A 17,516-nucleotide genomic window follows, 5' to 3' on the forward strand; every position below is an offset into this window, starting at 1 on the left:
AGGTTGAACACCTTAGACACACTGTCCAGCAGGTGCAGTGAGGTGGAGGTTCCTTGCTGTTTTGGGGTGACATGTGGGGCCGACATACACCACTGGTGGTCACAGAAGGTGCTGTAACTGCTGTACGATACGTGAATGCCATCCTCCGATCGACAGTGAAACCATATTGGCAGCATATTGGCGAGGAATTCATCTTCATGGATGACAATTCGCGCCCTCATTGTGCACACCTTGTGAATGACTTCCTTCAGGATAATGACACCGCTCGACTAGAGTTGTCAGCATGTTCTCCAGACATGAACCATATCAAACATGGCTGGGATAGATTGGAAAGGGCTGTTTATGGATGACATGACCCACCAACTACTCTGAGGGATCTACACCAAATTGCTGTTGAGGAGTGGAACAATCTGGACCAACAGTGCCTTGACGAACTTGTGGACAGTATGCCATGACGAATACAGGCACGCATCAATGCAAGAGGATGTGCTACTGGGTATTGGGGGTACCAGTGTGTACAGCAATCTGGACCGCCACCTCTGAAGCTCTGCTGTATGGTGGTACAACATGCAATGTGTGGTTTTCATGAGCAATAAAAAGGGCGGAAATGATGCTTATGTTGATCTCTATTGCAATTTTCTGTATAGGTTCCAGAACTCTCGGGACCAAGAAGACGCAAAACTTTTTTGATGTGTGTAATTTTGTCAGACGACTTCACTGTCACACTCAACTTTGACCTCAATAGAGACAATAATTTTGTTAACTGCAACGAAACACTAACCTTCCACTGGCCTCTAATCTGTTTTTCTGATGTAAGTCCATGACTCACTAAACATCTCAGAGCTTTCCACTTTTGGTTCTAAAGTTTAACTTTATTACTATTATTTAATTGGCATATTCAAGAAAAAAATTCTGTATATTCAGGGTAAATCACCTACACCTTGCACCACAGACATTGTGGAAATGAAAAGTGCTCCTGGTGGGCCGTTTTCACAGAACGGATTGGTAGTCAGGGGCTTACACTGTTAGCCAATCAACTGACTGTAATAATACTGAGAATGTGTACTTTTTGTGCAAACATACAATTTTTAAAATGGAACAGTCTTTCTGACATTAACTAACTAAATGTAGGATAAATTAAAACATCAGTGGTGTCTGTTGCAGGATTCTAGTGCGAGTCGTTTATGAGATATCGTTTTTTGAAAAGTTTCCACACCACCACTTGTTTGTGCCATTCAACCTGAGTAATTGCTGGTTATGGCGATGTTAAGATTGCTGGCAGTGTGCTTGTGCACTCCTTGAGAGCACTGAAATTTGCTAATCAGTTTGTGAGAGACAGTCTAAGCAGCAGGTCGTGAGTAGACGATGGGATTTACCAATGCAGGAAAAGCCGATATGCTCATGCTGTACAGAGAGTGTAGGAAGAATGTAGTTCATTCTTGTACAGTGCATGCAGCATGGAATCCCAATAGACGTCAACCATCTCAGCAATTATTTGTCAGCCTCTTCAGTCAGTGATGTGAAAGTAGTAGTGCAACACCTAGACAACGAAACAGAAAGAAACAAGTGATGACAGAAGAGGGGAAAATTTATGTTGTTCTTGCTGTTGCAGTTGATTTGCATGTTAGCTCCAGTGCAAATAAATGAGGAAGTAGCACGAGTCAGGCAAGTGCCCTACACATTCTTCACTGAAATAGATTCCATCCCTATTATCTCTCTCCATCAAGAGATACATGGAAAAGATTATGAGGATCATGTTAACTTCTGTACATGGGCATTACAAAACGATACTCCAGATGTATCCTGTATCTTGTTTAGTGATGAAGCCACATTTACCAACCATGGCCAGGTAAACTGCCAGAACATTCATTACTGGTCTGCTGACATTCCCCATTGCTTCGTCTAGAGGAAGTTCAGTGTCCATGGAGTATAAACATGTAGTATGGGATAATGAACCATCAGCTTGTAGGTCCATTTTTCATAGATGGAACACTGAACATGCCCAATTATCGCAGTCTGCAAACAAACCATCTTCCACGTATGCTAGGAGACATGCCTCTGCAGACCAGTAGGAACCTGTGGTACCAACATAGAGCACTAAGTACAACAGCATGTCTTCACAAATTGTTTCCACATCGTTTGACTGGATGCACAGGACCTGTACCTTGGCTGGCCCATTCAACTGATTTGTAGACTTTTTTCTGTGGGAAAAGCTGAAAGATGGTGTCTATAGGACATACCAACTACACCTGATGATATGGAACGATGCATTATTGCAGCCTGCTTGGACATCTCTGCACTGAAATGCTAGCAAGTGTGCAACAGTTGAATGCAGCTGGTCTGGATAAATCTCAGCTTAAATATGGAGATTTGGGCTTAGTCCAGCATCTCAGTAAATTGTGCAATATCTGTTGGCAAAAAGGCAAGTTCCAAGAGACTGGAGATGTGGCATTGCTGTTAAACTACCGAAGAAAGGAATTCCAGCCAAATGTACTAATTAGAGATGTATCACACTTCTTTCAATACTGGACTAAAAGTCTTTTGCCTCGTTCTGCTAACAAGAATACAAGACACAGCAGATTGTAGACTACGTAAAGAGCAGGCTGGCCTTCAAAGAGGGAGATCTTACTCTGAACTAACATTAGTTCTGCAAAATGTAATAGAGCAAAACACCTAAACTTCATTGATTAAAGAAAAAATTGTTTGATAGTGTGCACCAAGCATCGTTGTGTAACAATGCAAGCCTATATGGATTCCTGACCACCTCACTGATGTTTACAGAAACCTGCCTATAGAGCCGAGTTGCTGTGTAACAACAGATGATGGGAACATCCCTTACTTTAGTATTCTGACAAGCAGCAGACAAGGGTGCACTTTGTCACCATTCCTTTTCATAATATATCTACATCTATATCCATATTTGGTACAGGTCTCACACACTTTAGCATTTATTCTAGAGTGAATCACAAGTGATCTGTAAGCAATCTGCTTTGTAGACTGACTGCACTTCCCCAGTATTCTACTAATAAACCGAAATCTACTACTAGCATTATTCATGACTGAGGCTATAAAGTCATTCCATTTCACAACCCTAAAGGGCTAACCCAGGTATTTGTATGAGTTCGCTGATTCCAACTGTGAATCAATGACTTTTTGTTTTGTGAAGTGTACAATTTTACATTTCTGAACATTTAAAGTAAGCTGTCAATCTTTGCACCATTATGAAATCTTATCAAGATCTGAAGCTCCTTTCAGACAGTACTCCATTATAGATAATTACATCATCTGTGAAAATTGAGACTAGGATAGTAAGGTCATTAATATACAACATAGCAGGAAGGGTCACAACACCCTTTCCTGGGCACACCCAAAGTTAATTCTACATCTGATGATGACTCTCCATCCATGATAAAATGCTGTGTCTTTCCCACCAAAAAGTTCTCAATCCAGTCAAACTTCACTTGATACCCCATATGCTCTAACTTTTAACAATAAGCATTTATGTGGTACTGTGTCAAATGTTTTACAAAAAGCAAGAAATAAAGCATCTGCCTGACTGCCTTGATACAAAGCTTTCAGTTTTGTCACATGGTAAAAGTATGGGTTGGGTCTCACATGACTGATGTTTTTGGAATCCATGTTGGTTGGCATGGAGGAGATCATTCTGTTCAAGTTACCTCAAAAGTATTGAGCTAAGAATATGATCTATGATTCTACAACAAATCAATGTCAGGGAAATTGGATAGTAGTATTGTGGATCATTTCTAATGGGGTCAATTTACACCAAGTGGTCCAGCACTGGCTGCTTGACCATGTCAGAAAAATTTTATATTTGCTGGGTGAATTCCCCAATGTTTAGTGGTCACAAACATTTAAAAAAAAAATATTGTTTATTATTTTGAAATGGCAGCCATATTTGTTCCAGGCCGCATGTGTTTTTTCGTATTTGCAAGCATCTACGTTTTTTACAATTATTCAGTAGTGGATTGTTCTAAGCCTTTCAGATAAAATGCATTTAGTTCAACACACTCTGGGCTACAAATTATCATCATTATCACTTCTTCTTCTTTCTTGGCTCTACAGCTCATGATGAGCCTTGGCCTCTTCTACAATTTCCTTCCATCTCTCTCGGTCCTTTGCCAATACTCTCCAGTTTCTATAGCCTATCTTCCTAAGATCTTCAATTACTCCATCTGGCTCTTGGTCAACCACGTCCTCTCCGCCCTCCTGGCTTTCCTTGTAATATTCTTTTTGGTACTTCTGTATCATTCATGCGAGCCACATGTCCCGCCCACCTCAGTCTGGATGATTTCACTATCCTTCTGATGGGTTGGTCTTTGTATATGGTATACAAATCATGGTTGTATCCCCTCCTCCATCTTCCTCTTTCACAGATTGGGCCGATAATTCGTCTAAGTACCTTTCTTTCAAATGCATCCAGTGTTTCAATATCTTTAGTTGTTAATGCCCAGGCTTCAGAGGCATATGTAAGCACTAGTTGTATAAGTGATTTATACATAGTTAATTTCGTGGTATGAGTCAGGAGCCTTGAGGATAGAAGTCTTGTTAGGGCAAAATAGGCTCTGTTGGCCAGTATTATTCTCTGCTTAATTTCAAAGGAGATATCATTTAGATGTGTAACTGTCGAGCCCAGATACTTGAAATGTTCAACTCTCTCAAATGTATAATTGCCCATTGTTATTGCATTTGGCATATTTTCTCTATATGCTTTTCCAGCCGCCATATATTTTGTTTTTTGTTCATTAATAATTAACCCCATGTTCCTACTGGCCTGTTCAAGAGCTGTAAATGTCTCTTCCATTGCTTTTTGGGTTCTTGCTATTATATCTACGTCATCTACGTAGGCCAGTATTTGCACCGATTTATAGAAGATCGTTCCTCTGTTCAGAAGGTTTGCGTTTCTCATCACCTTCTCCAGGGCGGCATTAAAGAGAAGGCATGCCAATGCAGCCCCCTGTCGCACTTCATTTTTAATACCCAATTTGTTGGACATCATTCCTCCTATTCTTACACTACCTTGTGTTTCGCTCATTGTCATTCTCACCAGCCTTACCAACTTTCTACAGATTCCCAGTTCACCTAGAGCTTGATATAACTGCTCTGTATTTATGCTATCATAAGCTGCTTTGAAATCTATAAAGAGGTGATGCGTGCCAACTCTGTATTCATTTGTTTTTTTTCCAGGATTTGTCTTAAGGTGAATATTTGATCTATGGTTGACTTCCCAGGAAGGAATCCGCATTGGTACGACCCCGTCTCCCTCTGTATGATTGGGAGTATACTGTCGAATAGTATATTAGAGAGTATTTTATATCCCAAATTAAGCAGTGTGATCCCTCTGTAATTGCCACACTCCATCTTATCTCCTTTCTTATATATGGGACATATGATACCCTGTTTCCATTGTTGGGGCATTTTCTCCTCTTCCCACATTCTGGTGAGCATTTTCAGAAAGCTTCGTTCCAGCTCTCTGCCTCCTTGCTTAAACAGTTCTGCTGGAATACCATCTGTCCCTGCCACCTTGTTGTTTTTCAATTTCTTCATGGTAGTTTTCACTTCTTCTATATTTGGTGGGGTAGTGTTGTTGTCTGCGTCCTCTCCCCTATTTGTGTCTGTTTGGTTCTCTGATACAGTTATTCTAGGGTTGACGAGACTATCAAAATAATCATTATTACTTAGCTGAATGTATTCGTTTTGGAATAATGATCAAACGTTATTTCTCGCAGACCTTTTGTTGAATGTTTCTTATGTTTTTCAAAAGGGTCCATGCAAGACTGACCAAAAAGGCGATGAATTTTTTTTTTTAAGTATTTCATTTCATTTCATGGTACTTGCATGTTGATTTGACCTCTGGGCCGACTCGTAATTAGAATAACACTTTTTCTTCTTCACTGTAATCTTCGATTAAAGTAATGTCTTTAGGATACACTCCGTACACACTATTATGGCATGCTTCATTAATAATAACACCAACAGAACACTGAGACACCATTTTTCAACTGCACACTTCAAGAACTTCTAGCTAAATAAATGTTAGTAGACAATTGTTGGTGTAAGGGAGAAGACAACAATCTGACTTGTATAGGCTTGCAAATTAATTGTTAGCCTGCTGAAACAATTACCACAGCATTGTTTTTACAAATAATCATTAGCTAGTGTAATGTGGTGCGTTACATTATGCAATTGGTATACTTTATATACTTTATTTGATTAGCCTACCAGATATTGCAGATGTTAAAAATGTATTTTTGACTTGTGTTTGTAATCTTTTTTCCATGACTTCCAACTGAATCTCAAAATTGAAATTCATACTGAAGTTTGATGTCATAAAGGCCTATTAACTGTGAAATTTTCAGATTTTGATCTGGTCCCCCAGCAAAGATATTGCAGGTCACAAAATGGAAAAATTAAAAAAAAAATCCATTTTTTAAAATAGTGTATTTTTTAAAGTGTAAGCTGCTCACAACTGACACACTATAAAAAGTAACTATACTACACAGTGTAATAGCAAAAAAATATTAAAGCTGAGAAATTAATCTTTCTTTGGGAAACTACTGTTCAAAAATAGAGTTTTTTTTTTATTTGTGGCTGTTAACTTGAAACTATTAAAAATATATTAAAGAATACATCCAGGTAAGTGATAATGATGTTAATTTGTAGCCCAGAGTGTATTGAACTAAATGCATTTGTCAGCTGCGGTGACCATGCGGTTCTAGGCACTTCAGTCCGGAACCGCGTGACTGCTATGGTCGCAGGTTCGAATCCTGCTTCGGGCATGGATGTGTGTGATGTGCTTAGGTTAGTTAGGTTTAAATAGTTCTAAGTTCTAGGGGACTGATGGCCCAAGATGTTAAGTCCCATAGTGCTCGGAGCCATTTTTTTAAATGCATTTTATCTGAAAGGCTTAGGACAGTCCACTACTGAATAATTGTAAAAAATGTAGATGCTTGCAAATACAAAAAACACGCATGTGGCCTGGAACAAATATGGCCACCGTTTCAAAATAATGTATGTGTGTATATATGTTTGTGACTACTAAACATTGGGGAATTCACCCAGAAAATATATAATTTTTCTGAGATGGTCAAGCAACCAATTATTCTTTTCTTGGACCACTTGGTATGGATTGACCTACTACTCCTCTTGTAGCAGTGTAGAGTTCATAATAAGAAAAACTATTGACAACTCTAACATAGGCATACATTTGAATGACCAAGCTAGGCTTAAAGATGTGGATTTTGCTGATGACACTGTTCTTCTGGCGCAAACAGCACAAAGTTTACAATTAATGACAGCTAAGCTGCATGGAATGTCCAGTTCTGTAATGTTAAAAATAAAGAGTGATAAAACAAAAACAATCTAGATTGAAGTGGAAGTGATCTGCTCAAACTGTAATGTGTAAGATGGTACTACAAGATGCTGCCCTATTTCCATGTCTCGGCAGCCTTATCTGTACTAACGGGTACGTAGATCCAGACAACACAATAAAAACTGGGAGAACTTCTGCAGTCTTCCAACGAATCTGATCCATGTGATAGTCGGACTTTGTAAATATAAACCAACAGTTTCGGGTGCAGCCTAGTCCTCTCTTATCATCGTACCAATGGCCAAATATGCAAGTGAAACCAGGAAAATCAGCATGTGAGCTCAACATTTTTCACCGACGCTTGAAGTGAATTTTAAAGAACAACTTTTGCTACCACATTTCAAATTTTGACGAGCTGAGAAGAAGTGATTCATGCAGTCTGCATAAAATTCTTGCTGGAAGAAGGCTGAAGCTTGCAGGGCACATTATCTCATAAAAGATGGAAGAATCCACTAATCAGCACTGTTGGGAAACCAATGGATGGCTACAGAGGTAGACAAAGACTTTGTAACACCTGGAAACAAAAGTATCTTCACTGCATGGACATGAACTGGGAGGAAATTGATAACCTGGCAGCTGATTGAGTACACTGTAGAAAACTTGTTGCCCAGTATGCTGGATAGTATTCGAGGAACTAAGGCTAAGAAAGATTCACACATATGTGAATGACAGTCACTGAATGTTAATTGATCTACGTCTGTTTTGATGAATTTATCTGAAGTTGTGCAGTGTCTGTAATATTACTCTTCACTATCCCACAAATCAGCTTAAGTGGGTGACAGAGCAATTCTCTCCGCAACTCTACATTTGTAAAACTTTTCTGGTCATTCCAGTTATTAAAGCAAGAGGGTACAATACTCACCACATTCTTCTGGAGACAAATGTAGCTCACTCACATGTCTTCAGTGACATTTAAATACCAAAATCTACAATACGGTACTCATCTTGAAGAACAGAGAAATCACGGAATTCATCTCACAAAAGGAGTAACAATAGATTCTAACCTCCATGACATAATATATTTTAACCCCCATGATCCCACCAAACACTGACAAAGGAGATCGGAAGCCCTGGACCAAGCTGTCAACTGATGTTACTGGGAGACATCTGGTGATCACTGTCAGTACTACTGTGAGAGCAGTATGCTTAATCTATGTAACAATAATACTGATGATGACACATACAAATGACTAAACAGTCCCAAAGGAGAATAAAATGAGTTTACATGCAAGAATTGAATGAAATAATTGGAACACAACAAGAGTATTTCAAACACGGATTGGATATTAATATAAATTTCAGTAATTTGGTAATAAAACTCTCTAAGAGCCTTGTGTCATTATCAATGACAAAAACAAGCGATAAACAAAGTGTTCTTATTGAATAATCACTGCATAAACTATTCAGACCCTCTACTTACCCGTGGTGGACCAATTATCATTCCAGTCCAGTGAGTCAATGTCATATCATCATCATTTTCTAATCCCCAACTAATTGTTCCATCTCCCACACCTTTTTGTCCTTGTTCCAATTCCTCAAGAAGACGGAAGTTTCGAGGAACAACTGTAAATAGATGGCAAGCTTATTACCATAATTGTGACCTGCTGACTTCAGGTGAGTTCACAATCAAATCCTTTGGAAAACTTTAGTAGGATATAAACATTATTTAATAAAAATGTATAGGTGCTATTCAGCAAATTCTCAGTGCAAAATCAGTTCATTCGATGACACTGCACATATTTTTTTAGTATGTAGAAATACTTTAGCACAAGGGGGCAAAATCTTTTGTTTCATCTGCCTATCAACAATTTACATCATGTACAGAAATGTGGTTCCTCCTCTTCATGAATATAAATTCAATTTGTATTTGACAGTACGTCATTTCACACTGTTCAAGAAAATGTATAACTGGTACTCCCAAATAAGATTATTCCCTGATTCATGAGTGTCATAACTGGTGTAGCCAGTATCAATTCAGGCAAAATAATAATAATAATAATCTTGGATTCCAGATGTTATTGAATTTAACTTAAGTTAAAATTTAGGCCTAAGTAAGAAATCTCTATTTTTTACATTTGTCAAAAAACTTTCTAGCCCAAGCAACAGCCCGCCAAAGATAACACCTCGGCATCATTTGCCACATGTGATTTCCGGGAAAAACTTGAAACGCTGTATCTCAGAAACAGTTCTAGATTGTTTTTGTTTGAAAGCTAGCAACTTGACTATTTCAATCATGTCCTCGGGTTTGAAAATATGTGACAAAGTTCTCTCACTGTAGCCTTCTGATTTTTTTCTATATGAGAATAAACAAACAAATAACAAACCACAGAAAAAACACTTTTTTCATACATGTGATTGCCATTATCTTAAATTTACACAAATCATATACATTATAAAACATCAAAATGCAGTTAGTGTTGCTACAGTAATAACAAATTAAATGATCTTATGGCATTTATTGGCCGGGATATCCCCTTTGGGGTTCGGCCACCGTATTGCAAGTAGTTTTAGTTGATGCCACTTCGGTGACTTATGACATTCAGCACAATATGTTCTATTATGCTACCATATGATTTCCATACACCACACATCACGATATTTATTGAACACTATTTTGTCACTGGTTCCACCATTTTGTTTAACCACCCAATTAATTATTCACTGTGTACACTTCCCAGGAGTCACTGCACAGTTACCAACTCCATGACACAACACAAAAGCCGCCACCACCGTAAGTGCACTTTCATTGTACTACATTCCCTGAAAGGCTAACTTCCACTTTTAAACTGAACAGGTTTTACTAACAACTGAAAATTTTGCCATAGATTAAACCCATTTCCATTAATACTTTATCACATATAAACTCTTGTAAAATCAAAAGCTACTCTTATCTAACAGGAATTTTATTTCTTCTGAAAGATGAACAAGAAGCACATTTTTCAAACATATTAAACGATCCAGAATGGGACTTTCACTCTGCAGCGGAGTGTGCGCTGATATGAAACTTCCTGGCAGATTAAAACTGTGTGCTGGACCAAGACTCGAACTTGGGACCTTTGCCTTTCGTGGGCAAGTGCTCTACCAACTGAGCTACCCAAGGTAGGAGACGAGGTACTGGCAGAAGTAAAGCTGTGAGGACGGGGCATGAGTCGTGCTTGGGTAGCTCAGTTGGTAGAGTCCTTGCCTGCGAAAGGCAAAGGTCCCGAGTTGGAGTCTCGGTCCAGCACACAGTTTTAATCTGCCAGGAAGTTTCATATTAAATGATTCCAAAATATATGTGAAAGTTCAAAAACTTACTGGTCAGAAGTGTGAAACCTATGTGGATTCTGCTTAGAACTGAAAATAGCTAGTCAATGCACTAAAACTGTATTTAGTTGCATCAATATCTTCCTTAGATATTCGGAGAGTCTTTCCTCTTGCACCAACAAGAACTGACAAACACACAATTTTTAAGACCTTGCACCCACAATTTTTAAAATCTTGCAGACCAGAAGTGAGCACTGATGGCACTGTTGCTGTCTTGGAGCTTGAAACTTTTATCAATCAGCCAGTCCAGATGGTAACAAAGTTCAAAAAATTTCATTTAACTCTTTATTGATGTCTTTAATCTCTCCAAACCATCAGTCAGTCACAGTCACACAAAGTCCACAAACATCCCCTTTTGCACATTGTGAATCTCCATATTCTCCTACTGTTTCTGAGGTCCTGCCTGGAGAAATGAAATTTTACTCAATTTCATTCTTTAAAGTTCATGCAATATAAGTTGAATTTCTTTCACAGGGGTAGTTTGGTTGGACCACTTTTTGCTTTGCTGCTGACTGAATTCTTTTACTTCCTCTTTGGACAACAGGATGAGGGTTGTAGATGAATTCTGTACTGCAACTGTCACTACATTTACATGCAACACATCTTCCAAAAGATGAAAACAGAATTTTGAAAACAGTTTTTTGCTGTCACATTTACATTTTAAGGTCTGAGGTGGATTTGCTAGCCCTGTTAAATATGGCACCTGGAAAACGGGCATAATCACTATATCTCTCTAATCAAATGAGGTGTAAACAGCTTCAGTCTAAAATTTCTACTTATCCTCCATTGTATGAAATCCCTCCATATTACCCCAAAAAAAATTAAAAACAAGACGAAATCTGACAGCCCAAGCACATTTCAAAACCGGTTGAGTTTAGATGGCATGGAAAATCAACTGCGGAATTGGAGCAAAAACCAAGAACTATGAGTGTATTTCCAGAAACAACTTTGAAATGTTTACATGACTATCCAGAAGCGGTATTGGGAAATCGGTTTACAAAATCCAGTTTTGGGAGGCCTTTATAAACAAGGTGTGTATTTGGGCTGGAGAGATTATGTTTTGTAGCCTGCTTCAGCAGGCCCCTTCCTGTGAACAGCAGCACTGTCTACGTACTCCATTGGCACAATTCAAACAGTTGTTGACAATTTTTCAAGTAACTGGAAGCAGCATCAAAAATAATGACAATCTTATCTGCTTGTGACTGCAATTGTTGAAGAACAGCAATGCAAGTTCCAAGACATGTCCTGTGTCATAACTTTAACACTCATGATCTTGTTTTGAAAGTATGTCTTTCTTGCAAAACCTGAAACTTGGTTACTGCTCCAATGAAACCCTTGATATCTTGTGGAAAAATTACAGTTATCAGATCTCAGCAAATCCACAGTGAAGAACTAAACATAGTTCTTCAGCCCAACCACATCTGTTCATTTGCACACTGTGTCATTGTTGCAATTTCTTCTGATGTTCGTGAGTCCTCCCTCAGAGGGATGTTACTACATTCCTGAAACGAACAGGTCTCTTGCTTTAAATTATAGATTACTAATGACTTCACACAACCAACCAAGATGTCATACGACGTGTCCAAGGAAGTTATTCAAAGTTTTACCACATAAAGACCAAAATTTGCATAAAACATACATAAAGAAACATCTATATGTGAGAGTGGAACCACCCACTTAGGTTGTACTGCATGAACTTTGGATCTTCCAATGTGTAATATAGCATACTACTCCTTGTATATAGTAAGAGTTCTCTGATACTGTGGATCACATATCTTTTCACTTTCATCACTTTCTGTTCTTTAACTGTTATAGTGTTATTCTTGTATGCACTCTGGTTAGAACAGTCCAATTTATCTTCCAGGTAAAATTAAAGTGCAATTTGAACTTGTGTTTATTTTGTAGGATGACCATAACAGGGACCTGACCTTTCAAACACTCCCCCAAAGCTTCAGTAATTTCTCTGTGCTATCTTAATTACTTGACTGGAAATACGGAAGCGTCCGATCCCGCCCATCTGCTTTGACCCATGAAGTCACAAATATGGCGGAAACAAAAGCAAACACACACACTTTCCGCAAGAAGCCTATTGACACTAACGGGACAAGCGCGGGAAATGGGGTGTTTTGGGTGGGGGAAACTAAATATAAACAAATTTAGACACCTTGCGTAGCTAAAACGTGTAAGTGAAGACAGCCATGCATGAATACCCACCCACCTCCCCAGGGGTCGTAACCCCTGCAACCCATAGAAGATAAAGATGCTTCAGAAGCTGATTAGTGTTTTTTGTCTTTAAAAAAAAAAAAAAATCTCACAGGATAGAACGAACAGATCAGAAAAATAAATATAATAAACTAAAACAGAAGTTGCAGGAAGCAGATAATTAAAATAAGTAATAAGTGGGTAAAAAAAAAAAAAAACACCACACACACACTCAGGAGATAGAATGACCAGATCAGAAAAGTAAATAAAATAAGATAAAACAGAACTGGAGACAGCCACACTCAAACCAAACTCCGCGCCGTCATGACGTCACACACGACAACACCCTTACACGTCACGGGTCAAAGCCGACGCGTGGGATCGGTCGCTTCTGTCGAGCCACTTGACTTCACAGACCACAGCACCTTAACTGGAATAAAACTACCACAGATGACTGATTCAGGGAATGTAATTCTTCCTCTACAGATACTCTGTGAAAACATTTACAATACAGAAAGTTATTATTGGAACCATCTAGAGATCAAAACAAAGACTCTTGAAATGAGCAAACTTAATCCCAAACTGAAGAAAGTTGTTTTTTGCTAGTATTACACATCACTGTTTTATGGATATGCAGTGATACTCACAAAAACTTATAGGGAAAGAATTATCTGAATGGTCTCAGATTTCCTACAGGGCTCAGCCCTGCAATAAAGATATTTGCTATTAACAGCTAAAAAATAATCTAGCAATGAAATACTGCAACAAACAAATTGTCAATAAACAACTGCAACAAAGAAATTAGCAATGAACAAATGCAGTAGACAAATTAGCCATGAAACTTAGATTACACTATATTCAGCTTTCCTTCCATTGATGCAAAAATGAGATGGTCCTTGTGGGTGTGGAACATGTCAGAAATTATAACATAAAATCATAGATCATTTGAATATATACTCACTTAGCTGATCATTTGCCAGGAGACTGTCAAAATATGTCAATACATTACAACAAAATGGAACTGATATGTTACAGAACTAACACACTGTCAGAATGAAAGCACTTTATCGTTAACAAAATACTTAATCTTGACTGTTGTGATCAAATGCTGTCAAAACTTTAATCTAAAATGACATTTTTACTTAAGTTGGTCTAATAGTTCCTGTTAAGATATTCACCTATTGAGCAGGAGTTGTCTACCGAAAAGGCTTTCAAACACTGTTTAAACTGTGCTTTATCTGAAACCAAGTTTTTAATCATTGCTGGCAATTTATTGAAAATGTGTCTTCTGAATATTGGACACCTTTTTGTACCAAGGTAAGTAATTCTAGCCCTACATGTGGATTGTTGTTCTTCCTAGTACTGAGCAACTGGTGGGAAATAGACATATATTATTTGCAACAAACTTCGTTATGGAACAACTATACTGAGAAGTAATGGTTAGAATACCTGGTTCCTTAAACAGGTTTCTACAAGATGTTCTTGGATTTATACAGCAAATGAGCCTTTATTACACACTTTTGCACTCTCTATGGTATGCCCTTCCCAACTGAATATATTCTTGAGTTGTAACCCCAGAAATTTAACACTGTCAACATCTTCAATCTGCATGTCTTCATATGTTATACACATGCCAGAAGGATATCTTACAGGTTCTGAACTGCACATGGTAGGTCTTTTAAAACTTTAATGACAGTTTAATAGCTTTAAACTAATTATTAATACCGGTGAAAATTTGATTAGCAGCCAATTCTAAATCTGTACTAGACTTCCTACTTATTGCAATGTTTGTATGATCTGCAAACAAAACAAACTTAGATCTGGTAATGTAACAGACGAGAGGTCATTAATATACACAAGAACAAGCAATGTACCCAAGATGGAACGTTGAGGAACAATGCATGGAAATACTTCCCAATCAGATAAAGACTGATTGCATACTCCACAAGTATTACTGTTGGTTAGGTAAGATTCAAACCATTTTGCAGCACTACCAATGACACCATAACATTCGAATTAACTTATGAGAACACTGTGATTCACACAAAGGCTTAAAACAATAAAACGACAAAATCTATTACACTGAAAAGTGGGAGGTCTTTTTTTCAGGGCATGTGGTTTTTTAAAAAGGGAGGGAGGGAGGGAGGGGAGGGGAGGGAGGGAATGATGGAATTGGCATTTAAAACAGTTTTCTTTCTCAAATTAAAAATCAATCAGATGACTACAGCAAGAGAGGTTTCACACACACATCTCCAGGCTAAGGGCATAATTCTAATCATAATTTTTTTTTAAATGTAGAATTCTTGCAGAGATACAGCGTCTTCATATTTTTCCCAAAAATGGTGCCCAAGATGACATCTTTGGCAGCCTGTATCTCAGGTCAAGAATTTGTGTTTGTGTGTGCACATAGAGGGATGGTGGGAGGCAGTTTCTTGTTTTGTCCTAAATTGTAATGTATGTTAAATTCAATAACATCTGAGACTAAGAATGGATCCACCCTATCTGAATTGATATCTTCAAAAAGCATGTTATGTATTTTGTGTGTTATCTATTTTGAACTAATGATTTGTAATGTATTACCTAGGCAATTCCTACACCACCGTGCAATGGTCCTTGGATGAATAAAGATAACAATAACAACAATAATAATAATATGGGATATAGTAGTAAACATTTCAGTAAAAAGTAAATTACATACAATTGAAAACAAGGATGAAGCACACAGTGATCAGTAACACAAATATACGTAAAATTCATTTATTTTGCGATGCAGTTCTAACAAAAATAACTTCAACTGTATCTTAAGCAGTCGTCTAGTACATTTAAAACGAAACCGCGTCACCAATGTTACCCTTAATAAGGTAAATGAAAAACGCCGTGGGAATAAAAAATTGGATTTTTGTAATAAAAGTTAAATTTTATGGTTATGCATCCCAAGTTATTGCTTTACACATGAACATCAAATGAAGTTTCTGACTGCGAAATTACACTGCGTTGTAACTGAGCGTACTCCATTCTTACGCAATCATAGAAAGTATACAATTTCGCCTCTAGCAGATAGTAACTTCACATTATAAACTTTGAACTTGTTAGTTTTCAAACGACACTTCACACAGTCGGCCGGAATGTCACTGTCAGGATTAAGAGAGCACAAATAGGAAACAAGTTAATACCAAAATAACTCTCGTTACACACTTACAAACCTTTTATCAAGATAAATATATTTATTTGCAGTTTAGCCACTAATCGGCCAGGAGCTACCATTGATACACTCGATGAAGTACACCTTTTATCAATAAAACTATTGAAATAATGCAACAGTAAACTATTTGTACAGGTTAAATCGTATTTAACATTATCAGGCGTCACCGAGTCTGTGATTGTCAAAGCAGACACGGAAACATTACAACATGACAGTCAAACTCTGGAACAAATCTCTTAGCCTGGGAAGAAGTAGCACGATCATCTGCAACGAATGATGGTGGTTGCACGAAGTGAAACTTAACGTAGGGACTTTTCAATAACGATGCAGTGTGGCACTCTGCGTTAAGTGGATTAATCATGTGAATATTTAATACCGTTCTACGACATTTACGTAGAAATACCATAATTTTACGTTCATTTGGTATACGACGTGCTCTGTAGACACACACCGACAAGTTATATCAACGAATTATGTGAATTACAGTACAAAATAACACACTGTTCTTACCCACACCGCCTGTGGAAGTCGCCATTTTTCCAGCACAAATATAAATAGCTGAGAACCAAGTGTTCAAAATAAAATATAGTGCACTTAAATAACACTGGCTGAGAGTATTAGGAGACCTTCAAAAACTGTAACCTAAAAATCAATACATTCATACAATTTCTTAAACACCTAAAAATGAATACATCAACCCTCCTACACCCTATCTGCCAAAGATCATGTACACTACGGAATACAAAGATATTCATACACAACAAAACCTGAACAGGTCAGTGACGATAATGGTGTCATCTACTGGTAGGGACTTCAACAAACAAAGATCACATACAGCTGCGGAGCTATTGGCCGCAGTCTGAAACTCTGAGCTAGTGATGGGCTAAACTGCGATTTTCCGATATCAGTGATTTCTGTGAATGCTACTTTTCAGTATCTGTTATTCTTAACTGTGATTTGTCGCAGTTAAGAATCGCAGTTAAGGAACCTAAGTCGCGTATCCCTCCGCCACTGCTACTTCTGCTACTTCCGCGATTTCTGCGACTTCTGCTACTTCTGCGACTTCTGCTACTTCTGCGATTTCTGTGACTTCTGCTACTTCTGCGATTTCTGTGACTTCTGCTACTTCTGCGATTTCTGTGACTCGTGCGATTGCTGCGACGTACCACCGTATGAAAAAGTTACATCTGTCCACACAGAAAATTGCATCTCAACAAACCTGTCATTGGTAAGTATGTTTTACGTTTATTCTTCCGTTGGCTTTAATTTTGTATTAAAGAAACAACTGTGAAAATATTAATAGTGTAATTAATATGTAAGTAGCCGCACAGTACCGTAATAGTTCGTGTTTAGAAAATGAATTCTAACATATTGTTATGTTCATAGGTACCTGAACTACATTTCAGTCACTCAGTAAAG

General features: G+C 37.9%; 1 protein-coding gene across 1 annotated transcript in view; it reads right to left on the reverse strand.

The window, feature by feature from the left end:
- Window positions 1-16,840, reverse strand: part of LOC126475338 (ubiquitin-conjugating enzyme E2 variant 2) — a 58,597-nt gene extending 41,757 nt beyond the window's left edge. Inside the window, exons 1-2 of the mRNA XM_050103137.1 lie at window positions 16,608-16,840; window positions 8,808-8,950 (exon numbers count right to left, since the gene is read on the reverse strand). Of these exons, the coding sequence (XP_049959094.1) occupies window positions 8,808-8,950; window positions 16,608-16,632 (168 nt within the window). The 5' untranslated portion in view covers window positions 16,633-16,840. The remainder of the gene's footprint in view (window positions 1-8,807; window positions 8,951-16,607) is intronic.
- Between the last annotated feature and the right edge of the window lie 676 nt (window positions 16,841-17,516).

This window comes from Schistocerca serialis, chromosome 4, assembly GCF_023864345.2.
Source record: "Schistocerca serialis cubense isolate TAMUIC-IGC-003099 chromosome 4, iqSchSeri2.2, whole genome shotgun sequence".
In the NCBI taxonomy this organism is placed as follows: domain Eukaryota; kingdom Metazoa; phylum Arthropoda; class Insecta; order Orthoptera; family Acrididae; genus Schistocerca; species Schistocerca serialis.